This window comes from Pongo pygmaeus, chromosome 13 (assembly GCF_028885625.2).
Source record: "Pongo pygmaeus isolate AG05252 chromosome 13, NHGRI_mPonPyg2-v2.0_pri, whole genome shotgun sequence".
NCBI lineage: Eukaryota > Metazoa > Chordata > Mammalia > Primates > Hominidae > Pongo > Pongo pygmaeus.
In genome coordinates this window covers 21361759-21381071 of record NC_072386.2, presented here as the reverse complement: position 1 = coordinate 21381071, position 19313 = coordinate 21361759, and the positions used below count along the sequence as shown (strand labels likewise).

At 50.3% G+C, this 19313-nt stretch overlaps 3 protein-coding genes across 13 annotated transcripts; all 3 read right to left on the bottom strand.

Moving 5' to 3' along the window:
* Window positions 1-6: 6 nt before the first annotated feature.
* Window positions 7-2330, bottom strand: SPAG8 (sperm associated antigen 8). Of its 2 annotated transcripts, XM_054502000.1 has the most exons (7): window positions 2236-2330; window positions 1365-2133; window positions 1069-1243; window positions 822-867; window positions 624-738; window positions 433-495; window positions 7-318 (listed from the first exon to the last, which is right to left on the bottom strand). In XM_054502000.1, exons 1-7 carry the CDS (start codon window positions 2271-2273, stop codon window positions 220-222), a joined length of 1305 nt encoding a protein of 434 aa, XP_054357975.1. In that variant the 5' UTR covers window positions 2274-2330; the 3' UTR covers window positions 7-219. The 2 variants fall into 2 exon arrangements, with proteins under 2 accessions (XP_054357975.1, XP_054357976.1); XM_054502001.1 differs by lacking the exon at window positions 433-495.
* A 752-nt stretch (window positions 2331-3082) lies between these two features.
* On the bottom strand, window positions 3083-5500 carry HINT2 (histidine triad nucleotide binding protein 2). Of its 2 annotated transcripts, none has more exons than XM_063650459.1 (5): window positions 5031-5500; window positions 3767-3907; window positions 3568-3672; window positions 3389-3461; window positions 3083-3279 (listed from the first exon to the last, which is right to left on the bottom strand). In XM_063650459.1, exons 1-5 carry the CDS (start codon window positions 5109-5111, stop codon window positions 3266-3268), a joined length of 414 nt encoding a protein of 137 aa, XP_063506529.1. In that variant the 5' UTR covers window positions 5112-5500; the 3' UTR covers window positions 3083-3265. The 2 variants fall into 2 exon arrangements, with proteins under 2 accessions (XP_063506529.1, XP_054357967.1); XM_054501992.2 differs by having other exon boundaries at window positions 3083-3268; window positions 5031-5493.
* A 3070-nt stretch (window positions 5501-8570) lies between these two features.
* FAM221B (family with sequence similarity 221 member B) lies at window positions 8571-19249 on the bottom strand. 9 transcript variants are annotated; one of them, XM_054501986.2, is made up of 7 exons: window positions 18557-19179; window positions 15691-16318; window positions 15387-15530; window positions 10023-10133; window positions 9337-9534; window positions 9030-9149; window positions 8571-8647 (listed from the first exon to the last, which is right to left on the bottom strand). In XM_054501986.2, the coding sequence occupies exons 2-7, from the start codon at window positions 16316-16318 to the stop codon at window positions 8610-8612; spliced, it is 1239 nt and encodes a 412-aa protein (XP_054357961.1). In that variant the 5' UTR covers window positions 18557-19179; the 3' UTR covers window positions 8571-8609. The 9 variants fall into 9 exon arrangements, with proteins under 9 accessions (XP_054357961.1, XP_063506528.1, XP_054357962.1 ...); XM_063650458.1 differs by having other exon boundaries at window positions 9337-9465; XM_054501987.2 differs by having other exon boundaries at window positions 15721-16318.
* Between the last annotated feature and the right edge of the window lie 64 nt (window positions 19250-19313).

Genomic DNA, 19313 nt, shown 5'->3' with positions numbered 1-19313 from the left:
TCAGGATGAGAGAGAACCCTTTATGTAAAGCCTTTTCAAGTACAGTGAGAATTAACTTCCTCCCGACCTCTCTAGTGCAGACAGAAATAGATTCCATATTCCATACACTTCCCTCCTCACCCCTCAGACAGGAGTTATTCTCCCCCCTCCACCACCCAGCCTTCCTCCGGGACAGGGAAGGGAAGAGATTTCTCCCAATTGGTAGGGGTAATTCTCAGGCTAATAGGGCAAATGTTGCCCCAAAGACAAGGGTACTGGTGTTGAGAAGCTGCAGTTCTTCCGGAATGGTGTGTCCAATGTCCTGATGTTACTGACACCCTGGAGGAGTGCCAGGATGAGGATGGATCCCGCTCTCCCCAAGCCAGAACAAAACAACTCTGCCCTACCTTTCCTGCCCTGCTCTGCCCCCAACACCTAGTCACCCTCACACACCGGTAGCTGTGGTGCCCTCTGTATCCAGAAGGTCTCAGGCTGCTCCTGGCGGTAGTCGTGAGGCTGTGAGGGAGGGTACTGAGTAACTCCTGGCCTTTAGCCCTCTCTCTCAACCTCTGGGCCTGGTACTTGGCCACAGCCTGTCAGAGCCCAGCTGTGCAAGTGGCAGGCAATGGGGGGTGGGTTCTCACCTTTGTTGGGGCAGGAGTCCCTGCTTGCGCCAGCTCCATTCGGTAGTCATGGTGTGTCACAGACTCAACCTCGAAGAGCTTCCTTGTGAGTTCCTGTTCTGCCTGCACCTCTTTACTATGCAGCCCGAGGGGTGTCAAGGCCATTCTCACCCAATTTTTCTCCTCCCCCTCCCTCTTCCCCTTTACCCAATCCCTTACCAGATTTGATGCCGCAGGAGCATCTCCAGCATGGCTTCACGCTTCCCTGTGAGAGGGCAGGGGGTGGGCGGGGTGGGGTCTGGTTAAGAAGGAGGCCCAGAAAAAACTAATTTGAGAAAAGGAAGAAAAACCTTGGGGTTCCGCCCTTATATCCATTGGACAATCCACAGCCCCACCAGAAATTCCTTCTTCTTCTTCCCTCTGACTAATGGACTCGTTCTGGCCTACTCTCTCTCACATTTCACACCTCGAAGTGGCCAACAGACGTTTCCTGGTGGCTGGTACGAGTCTTTCTGGGTGGTGCTGGGGGGCATGGGTGACTTTAGTTGCATAGTCCGCAGTCCCCGGTGTCCGTGTCGGAAGAAAAAACTCTCAGAGCCATCCTGCATGCTTGGGACTTGATCCAGGTGGTTGGTGGCTCTCTGTGGATCCCAAGTTGAATGACTATATCTCTTCTGGTACCCACCCTCATGTAAACTACTGCCTCCCCTAAGAAACTGAGGGCAGCCTTCAAGAAAAGGGAGCAGGCCAAAACTTTAATACCTCTTCCTCCCAGTTGTAGAGGAGGCACTGGCCCCGTGGGAATGTTTCATAGCGAACCATAGGCTTCCCTTTAATGTCTGGGGGTTTCCATAGTCCTTGGGCACCTGGTTCTAAAACTTGCAAAAATTCCGAAGGTGGTTGTTTCTGGGGCACCCAGGGGCAGTGCTGACTCCAGGAGGTATAGTTAGGGACCCGATCTGCCACCAGGTTTCTGAACCGTGGAGGAATACAGGGGCTGAGCTCAGAGTCAGGGCCAGTGTCTGGACCAGGACCAGAGGCAGGACCAGGATGAGAGCCAGAGCCATGACCAGGACCAGAGCCAGGACCAGGACCAGAGCCAGAGCCAGGGACAGAGCCACAGCCAGGACTAGAGCCAGAGCCAGAGCCATGGCCAGCACCTGAGCTGGAGCCAAGAACAAGCCCAGAGCTACAGCCTGGAACAGGGCCAGGGTTAGAACTATGGTCAGTTGTAGTGCAAGGGTCCTGAGCAATACAGGAAACATAGACGGGCTCAAAGCCAAGACTCCCATGGGCTATATTGTGGGTAAAGCTGGGTCCTGCACAGGGCTCCCCAAGAAGGCTGGGGTCAGAGGACGACTCCATGAACTCAGAACAGGGCGCTGGGGTCTTTGTAGATAATGCAGCTGCTTTGGCGGTGGTGAAGACTGCAGTTGCAGCTGCCAGGGCCGACCTAGGACTGTCATCTGAAGAAGGAAACGGTTCCGAAGTGGGCCCCAGTCCTTCGGAGCTGGGCTGTATGTCTAAAGATCTGAAAGAAAGCAAACACGACATGGCTGTCAAAAGCGCAGCAGAGGAAGTCCGCTGACTTTCCTCGTCCCCTTATGCCTGCAGCCAGAGCTGCGGCTCTCACCGCGACCGCGATCCCTCCGTAGACTCGTTAGTCTCCATCTTCAGACTCCAGCTACTGGGTTGCCATAGAGACACCAAACAACTCCTGGAGCCTGCGCAGAAGTACAGCTGGGCGGACTTGCAGGTGGGGGTGGAGGCAAGTCCTCTGCGGGGCGGAAGTCTTCAGCCTGGTGCTGTCAGGGAGGTCTGCTTTCCGGTCCCGGCGGCATTCCGCCTCAGACAGGGTTTTAGGGTTCCGCTGGCTTAAGACCTCGCCCTCCACGCCCAAACAGTCTTTGCGTGCGGTTTTCTAAGATGATGCTTTATGGGGATATGTTGGAAATAGGCACAGGGCTATGGCATTAGATTACAGCCTAGTTGGTGTTTGCTGAGAGGCAACAGTAGCTTCCACTTAGTTTCTTAGTTCATTCTGAAAAGTGAGTGGGGTCTTTAACAAATGTTAAGGATGAAAATAAACTAGCTTGAGCAAAATGGTGAGACATGGAATAGTGAAAAGGCAGCCGCTTTTGTTTGGGTGTGATTACTCCTCCTCTAACAAACGACCCTCATATTGACCACCCTCCTCCTAAGCCCCCTTAGAACCTGGTTTGACCTCTGAAGAAGGGCCAGGATTGGCTTTCAGTTTCTTCCTACTCATTTAGGCTCACTCCTACTGTTACTTTTCTAGAAGCTTGACTTAGGGTGGACCACTTGTCAAGAAGACTTACATATCTGCAGGCAATCTTTAACCACAGGTTGGACCTCCTCAGTGTCTTTCTCTCAGACCAGTCAAGGGGCATCATAGCCCTGAATCAGTTTTCTTTCCCCTTTGTGGTATAAAATTTTATATTAAAGACAGGAGAGCATAATTAAGGGAGAACAGTTTTATTAGCATCACAGGGTCCATTTTTCCCTTTCCATCCAAGCATCCAGAGTCTGGTGTCCTTTAGTCAGTTGGCAGGTTCAACCTGGAGGCCACTGGAGCTGCCGGCCCCCAAGTACATGAATGTGCAGATGATACACAGATTGTGCACCCAGCTTCCCATCGTTGATCACTGAAATTGAGCTTGGGGTTAGGGAGTCAGGATCATGGCAGAGGTCAAAGAATGAAGATCATATTGAGAAGTAGGAATGAGAATTCATAGGTGAGGGACCAAGGGCCAAAAGTCACTCACCAAGTCGGTATCCATCTCCCAGGCCCTCAGCCTTTGCTGTCTTCTTGGCCACAAGGAGTAGGTGTCCTAGAAGCTATAGAGAGAGTGGAGGGACATAGGTGGCTTCATTCATAGGGAGCAAGACCTCTAGCTGGGCCCAGGGGCTCCTCCCAGCCAAACCCTGGCCCTGTTCTTCCCACCTGCTGGTCTTCTTCTTCAGCCTGGCTAATCCGAGGAATGGGCTTCTTAGGAATGACCAGGAAGTGCACAGGAGCCTGAGGGGCCACATCACGGAACACAAGACACTGGGGGCAGTGACAGGCCAGAAGCCACGTTACTTCAACAGGTTGGATGGTATCTACAACATTCCTAAGGGGATAGGTCCTAAGAGCACCCCACCTGCTGGTCCTCATAGAGAATGTCAGCTGGGAGGCTCCTGTCCAGGATCCGGGAGAAGATGGTTGGGGCTGCTCCCCCAGGAGTTGCCTGCTGGGACTTGGCCACTTCATTCCCATCAGTCACACCTGCAGCTCCTCGGACCTGAAGGTGGATTGACCATATTCAAAGGAGGGAGCTGGTAGAAGTTGGGCTCTGATAGTTGTTAATTTCGTCCTTTTAATAACCTATTCATGGTTCCCACCCAGGAGGAAAGTTGCTGAATTTCAGAGCACCAGCAGCAAAGGGTAAGGCCAGAAGGTGCTGGACCTGGTTAGATAAGAGGCAGTATTATTATCAGGATTCAGCAGTGCAATTGATTCCTGCTCATGTGTCTACAAAATATAGCACTGTTTAGGGAAAGGATCTAGAATGAGAGACTGGGGATTTTGGTCTCAGTTCCTACCTTACCATACCACTGAATTACCTCCGATAAATTCCTTCTCTCAGCTTCTAATATAAAATAAAGGGGTGGTTTCCATAATCTCTTGCGATGGCTTGAATCTCTTTCCACTCTCACCTTGTTAGTACATTTCCACTTATTTCCGTTGTTTTCTGATCTTTAAGGCTTGTCGCCTGTTTTATTTCGCCTGTTTTATTTAAGTTTTAATGCAATCGCCCTGTTTGACACTAGTTGACCCCTCATCTGGGTGTGACATGTGACTCTGTGAATTTTAACTCTTGTCCCTTAAATGAATGGAGGTAAGAGTTCAGCTAAGTGACCTCTGCTCCCCTAGCCCCAGGGGACTTCGGGTAAGGGATTCAGAGAAGGCTGACGTCAGTGCATCACGTTGGGGAAGAACCGGACGGAATGAATTCTCTGACCTCCGAGCCGCTTCTGGCAAGTGCAGAAGAGAGGTTAACACTAGTGCTCATTAGGAGGCCAGAAGCCTGAGGAGGGCAGAGCACTGGCTCCAAGAAGAGAAAGCTCATTTCCTGCAGGGGGCACCGGGCCAGCTGGGCTGCGGGCAGTGGAAAGAAGGCGGCAGCCGCTGCAGTGACCCTGTCCCGACCTCGGCGCCCCGGCCTGCGCAGGGCGGGGATCGCACTAGCTCGTTCTCTGGAGCCACCAGTCCGACCTCACCGCACAGCCCCGGAGCTTGTGCCTCGGAGGAGCAGAGGCCACAGGCAGGAGCTCTGCGCGGCTCTGCGCGCCTTCGGGAGTCCCTGGCCCGGGATGGCTTCGGAGCCCGCAGGACCCCCTACTCGCTCCGGCGCCACTTCTCACCTGCCCCCCGCGCGCCCCCGTGGCCGCCACGGCTTTGCGCGCCGCGCGCAACCCGGCGGCCAGCACCACGGCTGCCGCCATCTTCCCTAAGCCGCGGGAACCTCTCACCCCGGTCAGCACTCCGCTCCGCGGCCGGCCGTCGGTGGGGACTCCGGGCGCGGGGAAGGGGGGTAGTGGCGGTCGGGCGAGCCCTGCTACCCCATTGGAGCGCGCCTCTGGGCACGATTCACCCCATTGCCTCTGCCACTTTGGAGGCGGGCTCTTTTCATCTCATTGGCTGCTTCTATCAACGCGAAGACAATTTTCCATTCCATTGGCTTCGTCTTCTAGTCCGTGTGAACGTTCTTTTTCCATTGGATCCCCTAACTAGTTTCGCTGTGAGAGAAACTTCCACTCCATTGGAATGATTAATGGAGCCTGGAGGTGGGATTTTCTCCTAGTTGAATCTGATACACAACCCTGGCTTCTAGGTGGCGGCTCCCGAGTGGGTGGTTCTTTTCGTTCTTGGTTCGTCCTCTTCAGGTCTGGTTCCTATTGGTGCGCGGGGAGAAGGGGGCGGGGCTCCGTCACCTGCTGCAGAAAGGGCGGTTTTAAACCCTCTCACCGCTTTGTCCAGGAGGAGGGCGGGGCTCTGAGGGCATCCGGCGCTTACTGGCTCCAAGAACCACCGGGGGTGGGGCTAAAGGTGAACGGGGATGAGGTGTGTTTTTTTGTTTGTTTTTGTTTGTTTGTTTTAACTGGCGGGGCTGATGCGCAGCATTTTCTCCACAAGGGCAGTTTCAGTCCCTTGAGCATTTTGGAGATTTTAATGTACTTATCTAAGGGAAATTCTTCCTTAATTCTATGTTCTTGTTAACGCATTCTCTCCATAGGTTAAAAATTCTGTGGTTTTTGCATTTGTTTTTTTTGAGCAGGCGGAGATAGGAGTGTCCTATCTTTGCCGCACAACTATTATAATCAGCAAAGGAGTATGTATTCATTGTTCTTTTCTAATCGGAAAAGGTGTGTGATACAGTTAGCTCGGTGCCTGATGTTTTCTTTTTCTTTTTTTTTTTTTGAGACGGAGTCTCGCTCTGTCGCCCAGGCTGGAGTGCAGTGGCGCGATCTCGGCTCACTGCAAGCTCCGTCTCCCGGGTTCATGCCATTCTCCTGCCTCAGCCTCCCGAGTAGTTGGGACTACAGGCGCCCGCCACCACGCCCGGCTAATTTTTTGTATTTTTAGTAGAGACGGGGTTTCACCGTGTTAGCCAGGATGGTCTCGATCTCCTGACCTCGTGATCCTCCTGCCTCGGCCTCCCAAGGTGCTGGGATTACAGGTATGAGCCACCGCGCCCAGCCGGTGCCTGGCGTTTTCAATAAGTCAGGTTTGCACTGCTGGAATATATATTTTTGACATAAAAACGTGAGGTCACAAAATACTAATATTCTCAGACACTAGGTAGGTTTTAGTCCGATATCACATAGGACAAGTTACCACTGTTTCTTTGGTTTTTCTTTTTTTCTTTCTTTTTTTTTTAAACACATGGCCTGATACATATAGGTGGTCAGTAATTGTTGAATGAATAACATTTGGTGTTTCCTGTCTTTTTTTCATAATATGTAATATGTATTGCATATGATACTAACCTATGTGTAATCAATTTTCCATATTTTTACAGTCTATGTAAATATAGTTTGTATTGGCTGCTTATTTCCTTCAATGAGTTTATCATAGTAATCTTAACTCTATTGTTGACTATTAATTGAATTAGTTTTAGGTGAATGGTTATGATGGGGCATATAACCACTGTGGGGAATTCTGCTTCTAGAGATAGTACAATCTCTTTTGCATAGCTATATTATTGTTAGAAAATCCTTTCTCCTCTAAAGGGCAGACATTTGATTCTGTGATTTTCCCCAGGGATCCTAGCAGTCCAGATTGCATTCCTTCCCTTGGAGGAATGGAGGAACAGATGGCCCCCCTAATTGTGAGGAAACGTAGAATGGCCTCTTCTCTGGGCCCCAGAGGTTGCAGTTCTCTGTGATGCCTCTGGGACACTGGGAGACCCTAGAGTTGCCCTGGAGAAGGGCGAGCGATAAGTGGATCTGGGATCTAGGAAGAGGAAGGAAGCCAGTCTGGAGGATAGGTGGATACAAAGCATTTTGAAATTAGTTATTTCTTTGATTCTCATAGAAAGCAGGCAACACAGAGGTTATTCCTGTTTTACAGGTCGAGAAACTCAGCCTAAAGAGGGACAGTGACTTGCCTGGGGTCACAGAACCCATTAGTGTTAGAATCTCCTACTCCCATAAGAACCTATGGACTTCCTAGTCACTTCCCACACTGACTGATTTTGATCCTTGGCCCACAGTCTTCTCTACTTCAAGCACTTATCACCTTCACTTGCCCTCATCTGAAAGATGTTATGCTGTGCAGCCTCTGAACACTGTCTCTTGTACTCCAACCCCTGCCCCTACGTCTGCTACTGTACCTCGTTAGAGACTTCTCTTCCTTTGACTGCTCCCTTTTCCAATCTGTCATTTGCCTCCTGGCATCACTTTCTTCCCCTATTGGTACTGTATGCTCCCTTCACATCCTTGTACCTTCTTTTGCTTAGTTTTCCTGGTCTTCCTCCCTGACACCCTCACATCATCAACCCATTAAATATTTGGCTTCTCTGCTTCTCTAACTAGGTTCTCACTTCCAACTGTGCCCGAATCCTGAACTACCCACTGATCAGGATTTTCTCCAGTTCCCTACATTAGCCTTCCCAAACCTTCCCCTTTCTCTTCTTGTCTCCTGCTCCCTACTCTTATCCCTCTCCCCCTGGACCGCAGCCATTGGCCTTATCTCCTACTTCACAGGGCATACAGAAGCCATCAGAGGGCAACTTCCACAGGTTCTTGTTCCCTGAAACTCTAGGAAGGCTCCATCCTCTTCCTTCCTCTTGGTCATAGGAAGTGGTGTTTCTCCTGTCCAGAGCAAATCCCTTCACCTCTGCTTTGACCTTATCCCTTTCCTCCATCTCTGGGATCTTGTCTCACCAGGCGTCTCTTCTCTCTCTTCTGGGTCCTTCAAGTCCTTTAGTCTACTGGCCTCTTTCCCTTTTCCTTCCTACAAAAGTGCTTCCTTGACTCCACAACTCCCTCTGGATATTGTCTGACTTTTCTTTTGTACTTTTCATCCAAGCTTCTTTAAGAGACTCCTTGAAACTCACTGCTGTTTGACTCCTGCCTCCACTGCACCAGTGTGAAACTGCACTCTCCGATGTTCCCAAAGATCTTCTAATTGCAAAACCCAATGGACACTTTTCAGTCTTTATCTTATGGATGCCCCAACTGCATCTGACATCACTTCCCACTCTATCCTTCTTGAAACTTCCTCCCTTCTTGGCTTCCTTGAAGCCACTTTCCTTCAAGCAGGCAGCTTGAATGTGGGTGTGATGGAGGCAGATGGCCAGATCCAGGCTTTCTCCTGTGCCTAATAGGTGTCAACTGTAAGTTATTAGGCAGTCTCTCCCTGGGCTGGGATCTACCTGCCCCATATAGAGCCAAGTCAGGTTCCAATGACTCCTCTTTTATTGCTGATCTGGGCCAGACTCACAAAGGCCTGTGCCAGTTGCTGACAGTGTCTGTCCCTGGAGGAGGGAAGAGCAGAAGTGAAAGGGTCAGGTATGGGGGTCAGAAGGGAGGCCAGGCTGGAGACTGTGTGAACCAGGGAGCCCCAGGGGACTAGGGTGGGAGCTGGGAAGGCCAGAGTGCCCCTGTATCTGCAGGGCCTCGAAGTCAGAGTTGCTGAGGATGGCTTCTCGGAGCACAGGCATCTCTGCAAAAGGTACATAGTCTGCTCCTGGGGTGAAAACCAGTGCAGATGTGGGATGCAGGTGGGTGGGTGGTGGGGAGGTGGGCTGAGGGAGTGCACTAGTCCTGGAGGGGATGGTTGAGGATGGGAGTGCCTTCCTGCCTGGTCTTCTGACTACAGACCCTGGAATGGCCCCCTGTCCCAGGTTTCTGCCTCACCGTGAGGCCTCCCTCCTCGTCGCCGGGTCTTCTGGGTCTCAAAGAAAGTCTTGTGTTCCTCCCAGCGCCGGTCACAGGCCGCACAGAGGAAATTAGACTCAAAACAGCCGCAGCAACAGCCTGGGGCGAAAGTGCAGCCAAGAAGAGTTTAGGAAATGATGGTATTCCCAGGAGCTGACCACATTCTCATTTCTTCCTCAGTGACTGCATGCCCAAGGCCGTCATACCCGCTCCCCGTCATCATCCCCAGACTGCATCCTATCCCCACCTACCCTGCTCCCAATACGCCTCTTGCCCTAGAAGTTACCATGATGCCTGCAGGGATGGGGCCCAGTGGCTGCATGTTCTTCGTGGCTGTGTTTGCAGCGACATAGGGCCCTCCAGGCCTTGGGGTCAAAGGTGGCCCGTCTCTTGAGCCAGAACTCACCCACCTCCTCTGGGCGTGATGGGATAAAGCAGAACATGAAGCAGCGGCACTGGCTTACCTTGCAGGGCACCGATATGTCTGGGATTGGGGATGGATGGTAGGGTTAATCTGATAGGACCTTGCCTTCTCATGCCAACCCCATCCTCCATCCCCACCACCCCCTATGCATGCAGACATGCTTTTTTTTTTTTTGAGATGGAGTTTTGCTGTGTCACCCAGGTTGGAGTGCAGTGGCATGATCTCAGTTCACTGCAACTTCCACCTCCCGGCTTCAAGTGACTCTCCTGCCTCAGCCTCCTGAGTAGCTGGGACTACAGGTGCGTGCCACCATGCCCGGCTAATTTTTTGTATTTATTTATTTTTTAGTAGAGACAGTGTTTCACTGTGTTAGCCAGGATGGTCTCGATCTCCTGACCTTTGATCCACCCGCCTCCGCCTCCCAAAGTGCTGGGATTACAGGGGTGAGCCACCGCACCCGGCCACATGCTCTCTCTCATACTTCCCAAGACATGACAGAGTACAGTTATTCCTCCACACTCAAGAGGGGCTGGTCAGTTCTCCCCTACCTGAGATGATCCGGTGCTCTCTAAACAAATGTCCACAAAAGCATCTGGACTCATCCCTAATCCGGAAACAGTCCCATAGGTAATGGGGGCAGCGCCAGCCAATGTAGAGACCTAGGTGTGCAGGATTAAAAAGGAAAAGTGAGAAGTAAAAAAATTCTAAGCTCCCCCGAAGTGTTCTTACCTATCCCTTGATGGAGGTGAAGGGGTGGGGGGAACTTACCTCTCCCCACCCCCAGGTATCTTTATCTCCACCTGGAAGTCCTCACCTCTACCCCTTAGATTTTCTTTTTCCTCAGGGTTTTCTCATTACCCTACAAGTGTCTTCAGTTCTCTTCCTACCCAGGATCCACTCCATCTCTGTCAGCCTGCCAGAGATGACTCAAGAGAGTCTTTGGTTTCTGAGCAGGAAGATTATAGATGAAATTTTGTTTAAGGATGAACATGAATCTCACTGAGTTCTCTGTGACCACAGGGATTCCCATCTCCTCTCCTCATCCCACTAAAGCCCAACTTTGCTTTGTTTTCTTGAAGTGTCTAAGGTGAGGGAAAGGGAAGATGATTGGCCAGATGTACAGACAATGGGATTGGCTCCTAAGGAGCATAGTTATTGAAGGTCCTGAAGAGGAGGAGGAGGTTGGATAGCTCTGGTGCTGGAAGGTAGGAGGAGGGCTTCCTCTCACGTCTCCAGGTTGGTACCTTAATACCTCCCTCTGTGTTCCTGGTGCTATTGTACCAATGCTCTCTATGTACCTAAGAAGGGCTGCCAAAGGTTCTTCAAGGGTCAGGAGAAAGGGGTAGGTAGCAGTCATGAGCGGTGAAGACCAAAAATTATACATTGTGAGGCTAAGCAAAGAGGCGTGGAAAGGAAAGTGAGGCTAAGAAGTGTCCCTGAGAGTAGGCACCAGCAAGAGGTCACAACCCTCAAGAGCTGGTGTTCAGCAGTGAGGTCTGAATCCCTGGCTTCGTGACTAGTCTCGAGGTGAGGGTGGTGCTGTGCAACTGAGGGAGGATAACCAGATGGCACCTCCAATTCAGATTTTCTCATTCTCCATGAGAACTGAGAGTACCCCAACTTCTAGCCAAGAATCCTGTATGAGGCCCCATGGAGTGGGACCTCCAGGTGTAGGATTCTTAGTCCCAATTAAAGGCTCAAATGAAATGTCACCTCCACCAAAAAGGTGTCCCTGACTTCCCCTGTCTGTCTGGGCCCATCCTATTGCCATCCATAGCTCCTTGTGCTACTCCTGTCTCAGTACAGTACATTACAATAGATCATTCCCTTGTATTCCTATTAGTCGATGAGTTCTTCAAGGGAGCTGTCTTTTCACCCGTATCTCTCATTCTAGCACAAGGCATGGCACAAAATGGTTGCTGAGAGAACGTAGATTGCCTGATTAAACAATTGAGCTCATTCCTTCAAGAGGAAGAGAGAGCCAGTATTCAGGCATAACCCTGAGGTTCCATAACATGAATAAGGAGAGTGGCATCATCTGGTCTTTGACTGTGGTCAGGGCCACAATTCACAATTCTGTGCCTCAGATTAAGTTTTCTTGTCTTATCCATAGTCTGTCAGGATCTAAAGCCTGTCTAGATGTGGCTTTTGGCATTTTTTTTTTTTTTTTTTTTTTTTTTTGAGACGGAGTCTCGCTCTGTCGCCCAGGCTGGAATGCAATGGCGCGATCTCTGCTCACTGCAAGCTCCGCCTCCCGGGTTCACACCATTCTCCTGCCTCAGCCTCCCGAGTAGCTGGGACTACAGGCGTGCGCCACCTTGCCCGGCTAATTTTTTGTATTTTTGGTAGAGACGGGGTTTCACCATGTTCACCGGGATGATCTTGATCTCCTGACCTTGTGATCCGCCCATCTCGGCCTCCCAAAGTGCTGGGATTACAGGCATGAGCCACCGCACCCGGCCTAGGCTTTTGGCTTTGCTGCTTCTGTCTTGATGCTGATTGCCTGTAGTGCCAGTGTCCCCTTACACCAGGGAGCCTTTGTTGAGAGAGCAGGGTATAGGCAGTCACAATGCAGGTGGGCGGGAGCCAGGATTCCACTAGAGGAGTTCTGAATTCTGTCTGGAGTAGCAGGATACATTAAAAAAGCAGGAGGTGAGGCCCAGAGATCAAGGCCTGCTCGGAGGGCCGGGGGGAAGTCAAGTCCAAGCACTAGTGTAGGAATCAGTGCCCAGCATTCAGATGAAGAAGACTGGCGTTTGAACAGGGAGACTGGCAACTATACTTCAGATTCTGTTACAAGTGTTAGTGCTCCTAAAGTGGGACAATTGGAAGGTGGCTGTGGATTCCAGTGGGACCCTCTACTCTCTGTCCTGATTCCAAACTCCTTTCCTGTTGTGGGTGGACAAGGCCTGGTGGGGGAGGAGACATTATTTGGGATGCCATTTTGATTCTGTCTAACACAGTCCAGTTCCACAATCACATAATCACATTTGCATGATGACATCTCTTTATGCATAGTATGTCTCCATAAAACACACGGCTGTCTTTACAGGAACAATGTCTCCAGCCTAGCCCTCTCTCCTGAGCTTCAGACCCATATAGCCAGCTGTCTACTAGACTCTTGGGCCAGCATGTTTCATAAACACTTCAAATGTCTTATGCCCAATTATTCCCTCCAAACCTGGCTCTCATCCTTTGTCCTCTGTTCATCCAACACATGCCTACCAAGCATCTACCCTTTTCTAGGCATTCAGTTAATGGCACCATCATCCTACCACTTACTTATGCTAAAAACTTAGGTGGCATTCCAGGCATTTCCCTCTCTCGTACCCTATACATCCACTGTCCCAATGGTCAGTTTCACTTTGTTAGCTTTTCTTTTCTTTTCCTTTCTTTTCTTTTCTCTTCTCTTCTCTTTTCTTTTTTCTTTTCTTTCTTTTTTGACAGAGTCTCGCTCTGTTGCCTAGGCTGGAGTGCAGTGGTGCAACCTCGGCTCACTGCAACCTCCGCCTCCTGGGTTCAAGCAATTCTCCTGCCTCAGCCTCCCAAGTAGCTGGGATTACAGGTGCCCGCCACCACACCCGGCTAATTTTTTGTATTTTTAGTAGAGACGGGGTTTCACCATGTTGTCCAGGCTGGTCTTGAACTCCTAGCCTCAGGTGATCCACCCACCTTGGCCTCCCAAAGTGCTGGGATTACAGGTGTTAGCCGCTGCGCTCGGCCTGTTAGCATTTCTTGAACCTGTCCACTTCTCTCCACCTAAGCCCATCTACTTCTTTCCTGGTTATGACCAGTGCCTCACAATATAGTCACTTGCCTTTCCATACCTCCTCTCTTAGCCTCATAACTCCAGTCTTGTCTTTCTCCGGTCTATCCTATTGCCAGAGTGATCTTGCAGAAACAGAAATCCGTTCATGTTATTGTCCTACTTAAAACCTTCTAGTGACTCTCAGTTGCCCTCAGGATATGATTCTAGCTTTTAGCTTGGCACAGAAATTTCTGCACAATTCTGCCCTTCTAGAGCAGAGCTGGCTCTTCTCCTCACCACTCTATGCATCAGGCATAGTGCATTGCTATAGATTCTTGCTGTGCCTTGCCCTGTCATGTCTCATCTTACAGCACTCTTTACTTGGCCACCTCTTCTGACTCATCTTACAGATATCAGCTGAGAAGTCATTCCTTCCAAGGCTTACTATTCCTCAAGCACTCCAGATAAGATGCCCCTTTTTTTCTGCTCATGCAGCAGTCTAGGATAACCTTGATTATAGCAATTATTAGAGTGAATTATAATTGTCCTTGTACTTATTGGTATCTCTCATTAGAGTGCCAAGTATTTTGTCTTTGAACCCCCACCAGCATTACCACTTCCATAGTTAGCTCAATGCCTGGCACATAGTTGGTGCTCAATAAATGTTTGTTGAATGAATAAAAACAAAGGTTACACTTGATATTTCTGTACACTTCACATATACTGTTATGGACTACCCAGGACTCAAATCCCCACTATTAGGAGGGGACCTCAAATATAATTGTTCAGGGTTGAATGACACGAATTTCTTTATAAAACTTCCTGTTTAAACAGGAAGATGAAGTTCAATTTGAAGAAGAAAAAGAAATACAGTGGCCTTGAGGAGTGGGGAGTAGACAGGAGGTTCTGAGAAGGGGAATAAGAGGACTGAACACATCCTGGATTTTTTTTTTTTTTTGAGACATTCTGTCACGCAGGCTGGAATACACTGGCACAATCACGGCTCACTGCAGCCTTGACCTTCTAGGCTCAAGTAATCTGCCCACCTCAGCCTACTAAGTAGCTGGGGCTACAGGTGTGCACCACTATGTCTGGATTATTTTATTTCTGTAGAGATAGGGTCTCACTGTCTTGTCCTGGCTGGTCTCTAACTCCTGGGCAATTAAGTGATCCTCTTGCCTCAGCCTCCCAAAGTTTTGGGATTACAGATGTGAGCCACCTTGCCAGCCAGAATTTGCAAGAAAATAAGAGTAACCGAATATGTTAATATAAGCAAACAAAGTTGGCGGTGGGGTGGGAAGGCAAGGGTGGGGAGGTGGAGGGTCCCTGCATGGGAAAGACAAAAGTAAATTTCATGGAGGAGGGATATGCATTTAGAATTACCTGGTTGTCTTTATGTTTTAGGCCTGCCATCATAGCTCTATTCCCATCATAAAGGGAAAGGAAGTATGAAGGACCAAAATAAATGTCATAACGTCTATTGAATTCAGTCTAGAAAGACCAGAATCCTTATAGCAGGTCAGGGTGGCCCTCTTACTGAAGGTAATCCCTATAGATATGAATTTCCATAACACAGGTAGACATGCTCATGCACAGGATGGCATGTTTTTACAAGTTCATCTGTACGCAGCATGCCACTAACAGGACTGTCAAGAGTGCTAATCGTAGGCTGAGGCTTGGAATCAGCAGGGCCAGAGGACACAGGTCTCCCCTTTGGTAACAGAACTCAAAGCTTTTGGGTACCCAGCATGGGCCTGGCATGCAGGGGTGACAGCCTTTTAGTGGAGTTCCACCAAAGGGACTAAGATCTTTGTCATGTCAGAACAGCAAGTCTCCTGGGGACTGTCCAGGGTCCTGGGCCATCTCTGCTTTAGGGTCTGTAGGCTCTCTGGGCCCTATAGCTGGGGTTGGCCATGACCCTTCTGTTTTTAATAATGTTAGTTCAGCTACCCGTCTCTACCTGGGCTTTATATGAATCTCCCCACTTTCTGTCTGCATCCACTCTTGTATTCCTTGGCCCACTTGCCTGCTCCTTTTCCAGGCAGGTGGTATAGCCATTTCGAAAAGGGGAAGCTCTCTGCTGAATGTTCAGGTTCCCAGATCTTTTGGATTAGAGGATGCCCATGGGCCTGTCACAGGCCTCTGAAAGGCCACATGGGCTCACCTGTCTGGATGGCATTCAGGGCTGTATCCTTCTCCCACTGGAAAAGATTGTTCACCTGAGCACCAAACTCCTCTCTATGCATTGCCTTAGCCACTTCCACCAGCTCTGTCTGCCTAGCAGGGAACACTGGGCAGGCTGTGTTACCTAGGATGGGAGGGGATGAGTAACCAGGGGGAAGTGAGAAGGCCTTAAAACTAAGAGAAGGGGCCATGTCCAAGAGTAACCCAGTCTCCTCCTCCTGGGGCAAGTCAAGGACAGTGAATAGCAGTGAGAACAGGACAGGGGAGAGGACAGGTGCAATTACAGCTAACTCCTTTCTTCTTCTTCTTCTTGCCTAGTTGGTGTCCAGGTTGGGCTGTGTGAGCAGTGCTGTCACTGGCATCTACTCCCTTTTCAACCTCTCCTGCTTCTTCCTCCTGCTTTTCGGATGTGTCCACTTGGACCTGGGCTGAAGGGCCTGAAAGAGAGTGTTCTGGAAGGCTCTCAGATTCAGAGAGATGGGTAGACCTCCTTGTCCGTGGGACCTCATTGGAAGAAGACTCAGAGGAGAGGTCTTCCTTCAGAGTATCAGAAGAAGACAGACAGACATAGTCTCGTGATTGGGGAGGAAGAGTAAGGTGTTTCTCTGGCACCACTGAGATGGGACTATCCAATGAAGCCTCATAGGTGGGAGTCTCTGAAGGAGTCTCAGAGATGGAAGGCTCCTGATGGGTTTCAGGGGAATGGGCCTCTAAGGGGATCTGGGAAGGGGATGGCACCAAAGGGGATTCAGAGGTATGGGGCTCTAACGGGGTCGCAGAGGTGGAAGGCTCCAAGAAGCTTTCAGAGATACGGTTCTCCTGTAAGTCCTCAGCAGAGGGGTCCTCTGAAGGGGGGTGCTCCTCTACATCCATGGTGGTATGAGGCTCTTCTATGATCTGATCTGCTTCCATCTAGTGGTAGAACAGGGTACAGGCTTCATTAGGTTGGAAATAGAGGGCCTGCAAGTCAGGGCAGAGCGCAGGGTTTGCAGTGCATTATGGAATTTGGATAAGGTTATCAGTGCAGCTGAGATATAAGAGGGAAACAACATGAACTCTGGGTCCTAGAGTGTGATGCCAAAAGGTTCACCCATGTGTCCAGACCTCATATGGCATGCTGCTGTGGCTTGTTAGGGAGCTGGAACTTAAAGACTGAAAGACTGAAGTAGTTAGAATCCCATCAGTAGATGGTAGCAGAGAACCATGTCCCAGGAGGGAGTCTGAACAACACCACTGGGGCAGTCCAAGAGCAGGGTCCTTGGCATATCTTAAAACCCTGGAGGTCAGACCATAGAGTTCTAGAGACTGGCAATACCAAGCCAAAGTTGGGGTTGGCTCCTGAGAGTGCAGGGGAATGCTATGTCACATAAGGCAAGACACTGCACGCAGCCTGGTTTTGTCTAGGCACCACACACATCCTCCTCCCTTAATGATGTCATTCATGTTCAAAGCTTTAACTACTTCCAGTTGTGTACCAATGACTCCTAAATTCATATTTCTAGCTCAGACTTTTTCATCCTCTGTACTTCACACTCATACCCACTTGCCTGCTGGCCTTCTCTTCTCTTCTCTTTTTGTGATGGAGTCTCGCTCTCTTGCCCAGACTGGAGTGCAGTGGCACAATCTCGGTTCACTGCAACCTCCACCTCCCAGGTTCAAGTGATTCTCCTGCCTCAGCCTCCCAAGTAGCTGGAATTACAGACGTGTGCCACCATGCCCGGCTAATTTTTGTATTTTTAGTAGAGACGGGGTTTCACCGTGTTGGTCAGGCTGGTCTTGAACTCCTGACCTCAGGTGATCTGCCCCACTTGGCCTCCCAAAGTGCTGAGATTACAGGAGTTAGCCACCGTGCTTGGCTCCTGCTGGTCATTTCTAACTGAGTGTTTCCACAGGCAGCAAAACTGAACTTTGGGAATTATCCTAGTCTTCTCCTTTTCCCTTAGACTCCATCTTCAAACAGGCACCAATAACTGTATTTCCTATCTTCTAAATATTCCCCAAATGCATTCTGTCCTCTCCCTTCCAATTTTATTCAAGTTCTCATCATCTTCAGCCTTTGTGTAATAAACTTTGCCCCTCTACTTCCATCCACAGCATTTTAATCCATTCATCCATTCTCTCATGGATTTATGTAACTTATACTTTTACAACGAGCCTAATCTGATGCTTTTACTGAGCCGCTGTGCTAAGCTCTAGATTGAGTTGAGTCTGGGAGAGAGACCGATTAACCAACAATGGCAATACAAATAAACAGATGTTGTTCTGGGGTGAATCTAGGATACTGTGGGGAGGTGGATATACCTAATTTATCCTGCAAGGATGGAGTCCTCCTTCCCGACCCAATCAGGATCTTTCTAAAGTGCAAACCCAACACTGGCACTTTGTGGCTTAAAAACATTCCATGACTCAGTCTAAAGGATTAAGTCCAAATTTCTTGGCCCTGGCATTCAAGGCCTGTCATCATTTTCAACACAGCCTGAGGATTCCTGCCTTAACTTTCCGTGCTCCCTACTTTCCCCCCATGTTCCAGAGACGCTAGATATATCACTCCTTAAACTCATCAGAGCCTTTTTGAAGGGGACGTTTGGAAAGGGAATTAGGGGCAGAGGTAGGATTACAGGGAGGAAGATGACCAGAGTCAGCTAGAGAGAAAAGGGGCCTAAGGGTGGAGAACCAGAAGATGGGAGGTGAGGCAGGGGAAAGAGAAGGGGAGGAGGAAATTGGGTGGAGGAGGAGAGTAAGGATGAAAAGTACAGAATGTGGGCCAGGCTTGGTGGCTCATGCCAGTAATCCCAGAATTTGGGAGGCCAAGGCGGGTGGATCACTTGAGGTCAGGAGTTCGAGACCAGCCTGGCCAACATGGTGAAACCCAGTCTCTACTAAAAATACAAAAGTTAGCTGGGCATGGTGGCAGGCGCCTGTAGGTTGAAGCAAGCAAATCACTTGAACCTGGGAGGCGGAGGTTGCAGTGAGCCCAGATCGCACCACTGCACTCCAGCCTGGGGGACAGAGCGAGACTCTGTCTCAAACAACAACAACAACTACTACTACTACTACTACTACACTACAGAATGTGAAGGGACTGAGGGGTGGGAGAAAGACAGAGGTCTTAGGGGGAAGAGGGGAAGGGCCGTTGGAGAAACTACCTACCTCTGGGCTTTGGCTTGGTTGTTACAAGTCCTTAGGTCAAGACCTTGACTTAGGATGGCAGGTGTTGATCCTCAGGGAGGGAAGGCTCTTGGTTTTGGATGTGCCCCAGCTGCAGGTGCTGAGTGTTGAAATGCCTTGCCTGAAAGTCTGCTACCTGGGGAGGGGACTTGGATATCTGCAGAACTTCGCAAAGGAGCTCTGGCATGACCTGGGAAAGTGGGTAGGGACAAGGGGTCTAGGGCCGATGAGGGAGGGTCTTGACTGAAGCCTCCGGAACCCGGGCCAGGAGAGTAGGCGCCGGTCACCAGGGCAACCGGAACGCCTAGTAGTCTCCGTGGCAAAGGCGGTCTGGTCACCTCCCCGGTGGGTGAGGTCTCCTGAGGGGATTGCACTGGGCCTCGAGGGGGCGAGCCCAGAGGGTTTACTTCTGAAAAGTGGGGTGTGTGTTGCGGGATCTTTGTGAGCGAGTGTCTGGGTAGGATCTGCGGAGATCTGTGCTTAAGTCTGGGGGAGTCTGGGATTGTGAGGAGAGGGTTCCTTTGAGACATCTGTGGGGCGTCGTTGGGGGCTGTGAGGATCTGAGGGGACCTCGGGCTCTGTGCTTGGGGTGAGAAAGGCAGGGTCTCGGGTAGTTGGGGCGGGGGCGGAGTCTGTGTGTCCTCGAAGCCCAGCAGGACTAAGTTGGGGACCAATAGAGTAGGGCGGGGGCGGGCTTTACTGACAGGGACCAATCGAACCGGCTGGGGGGCGGGGCGTC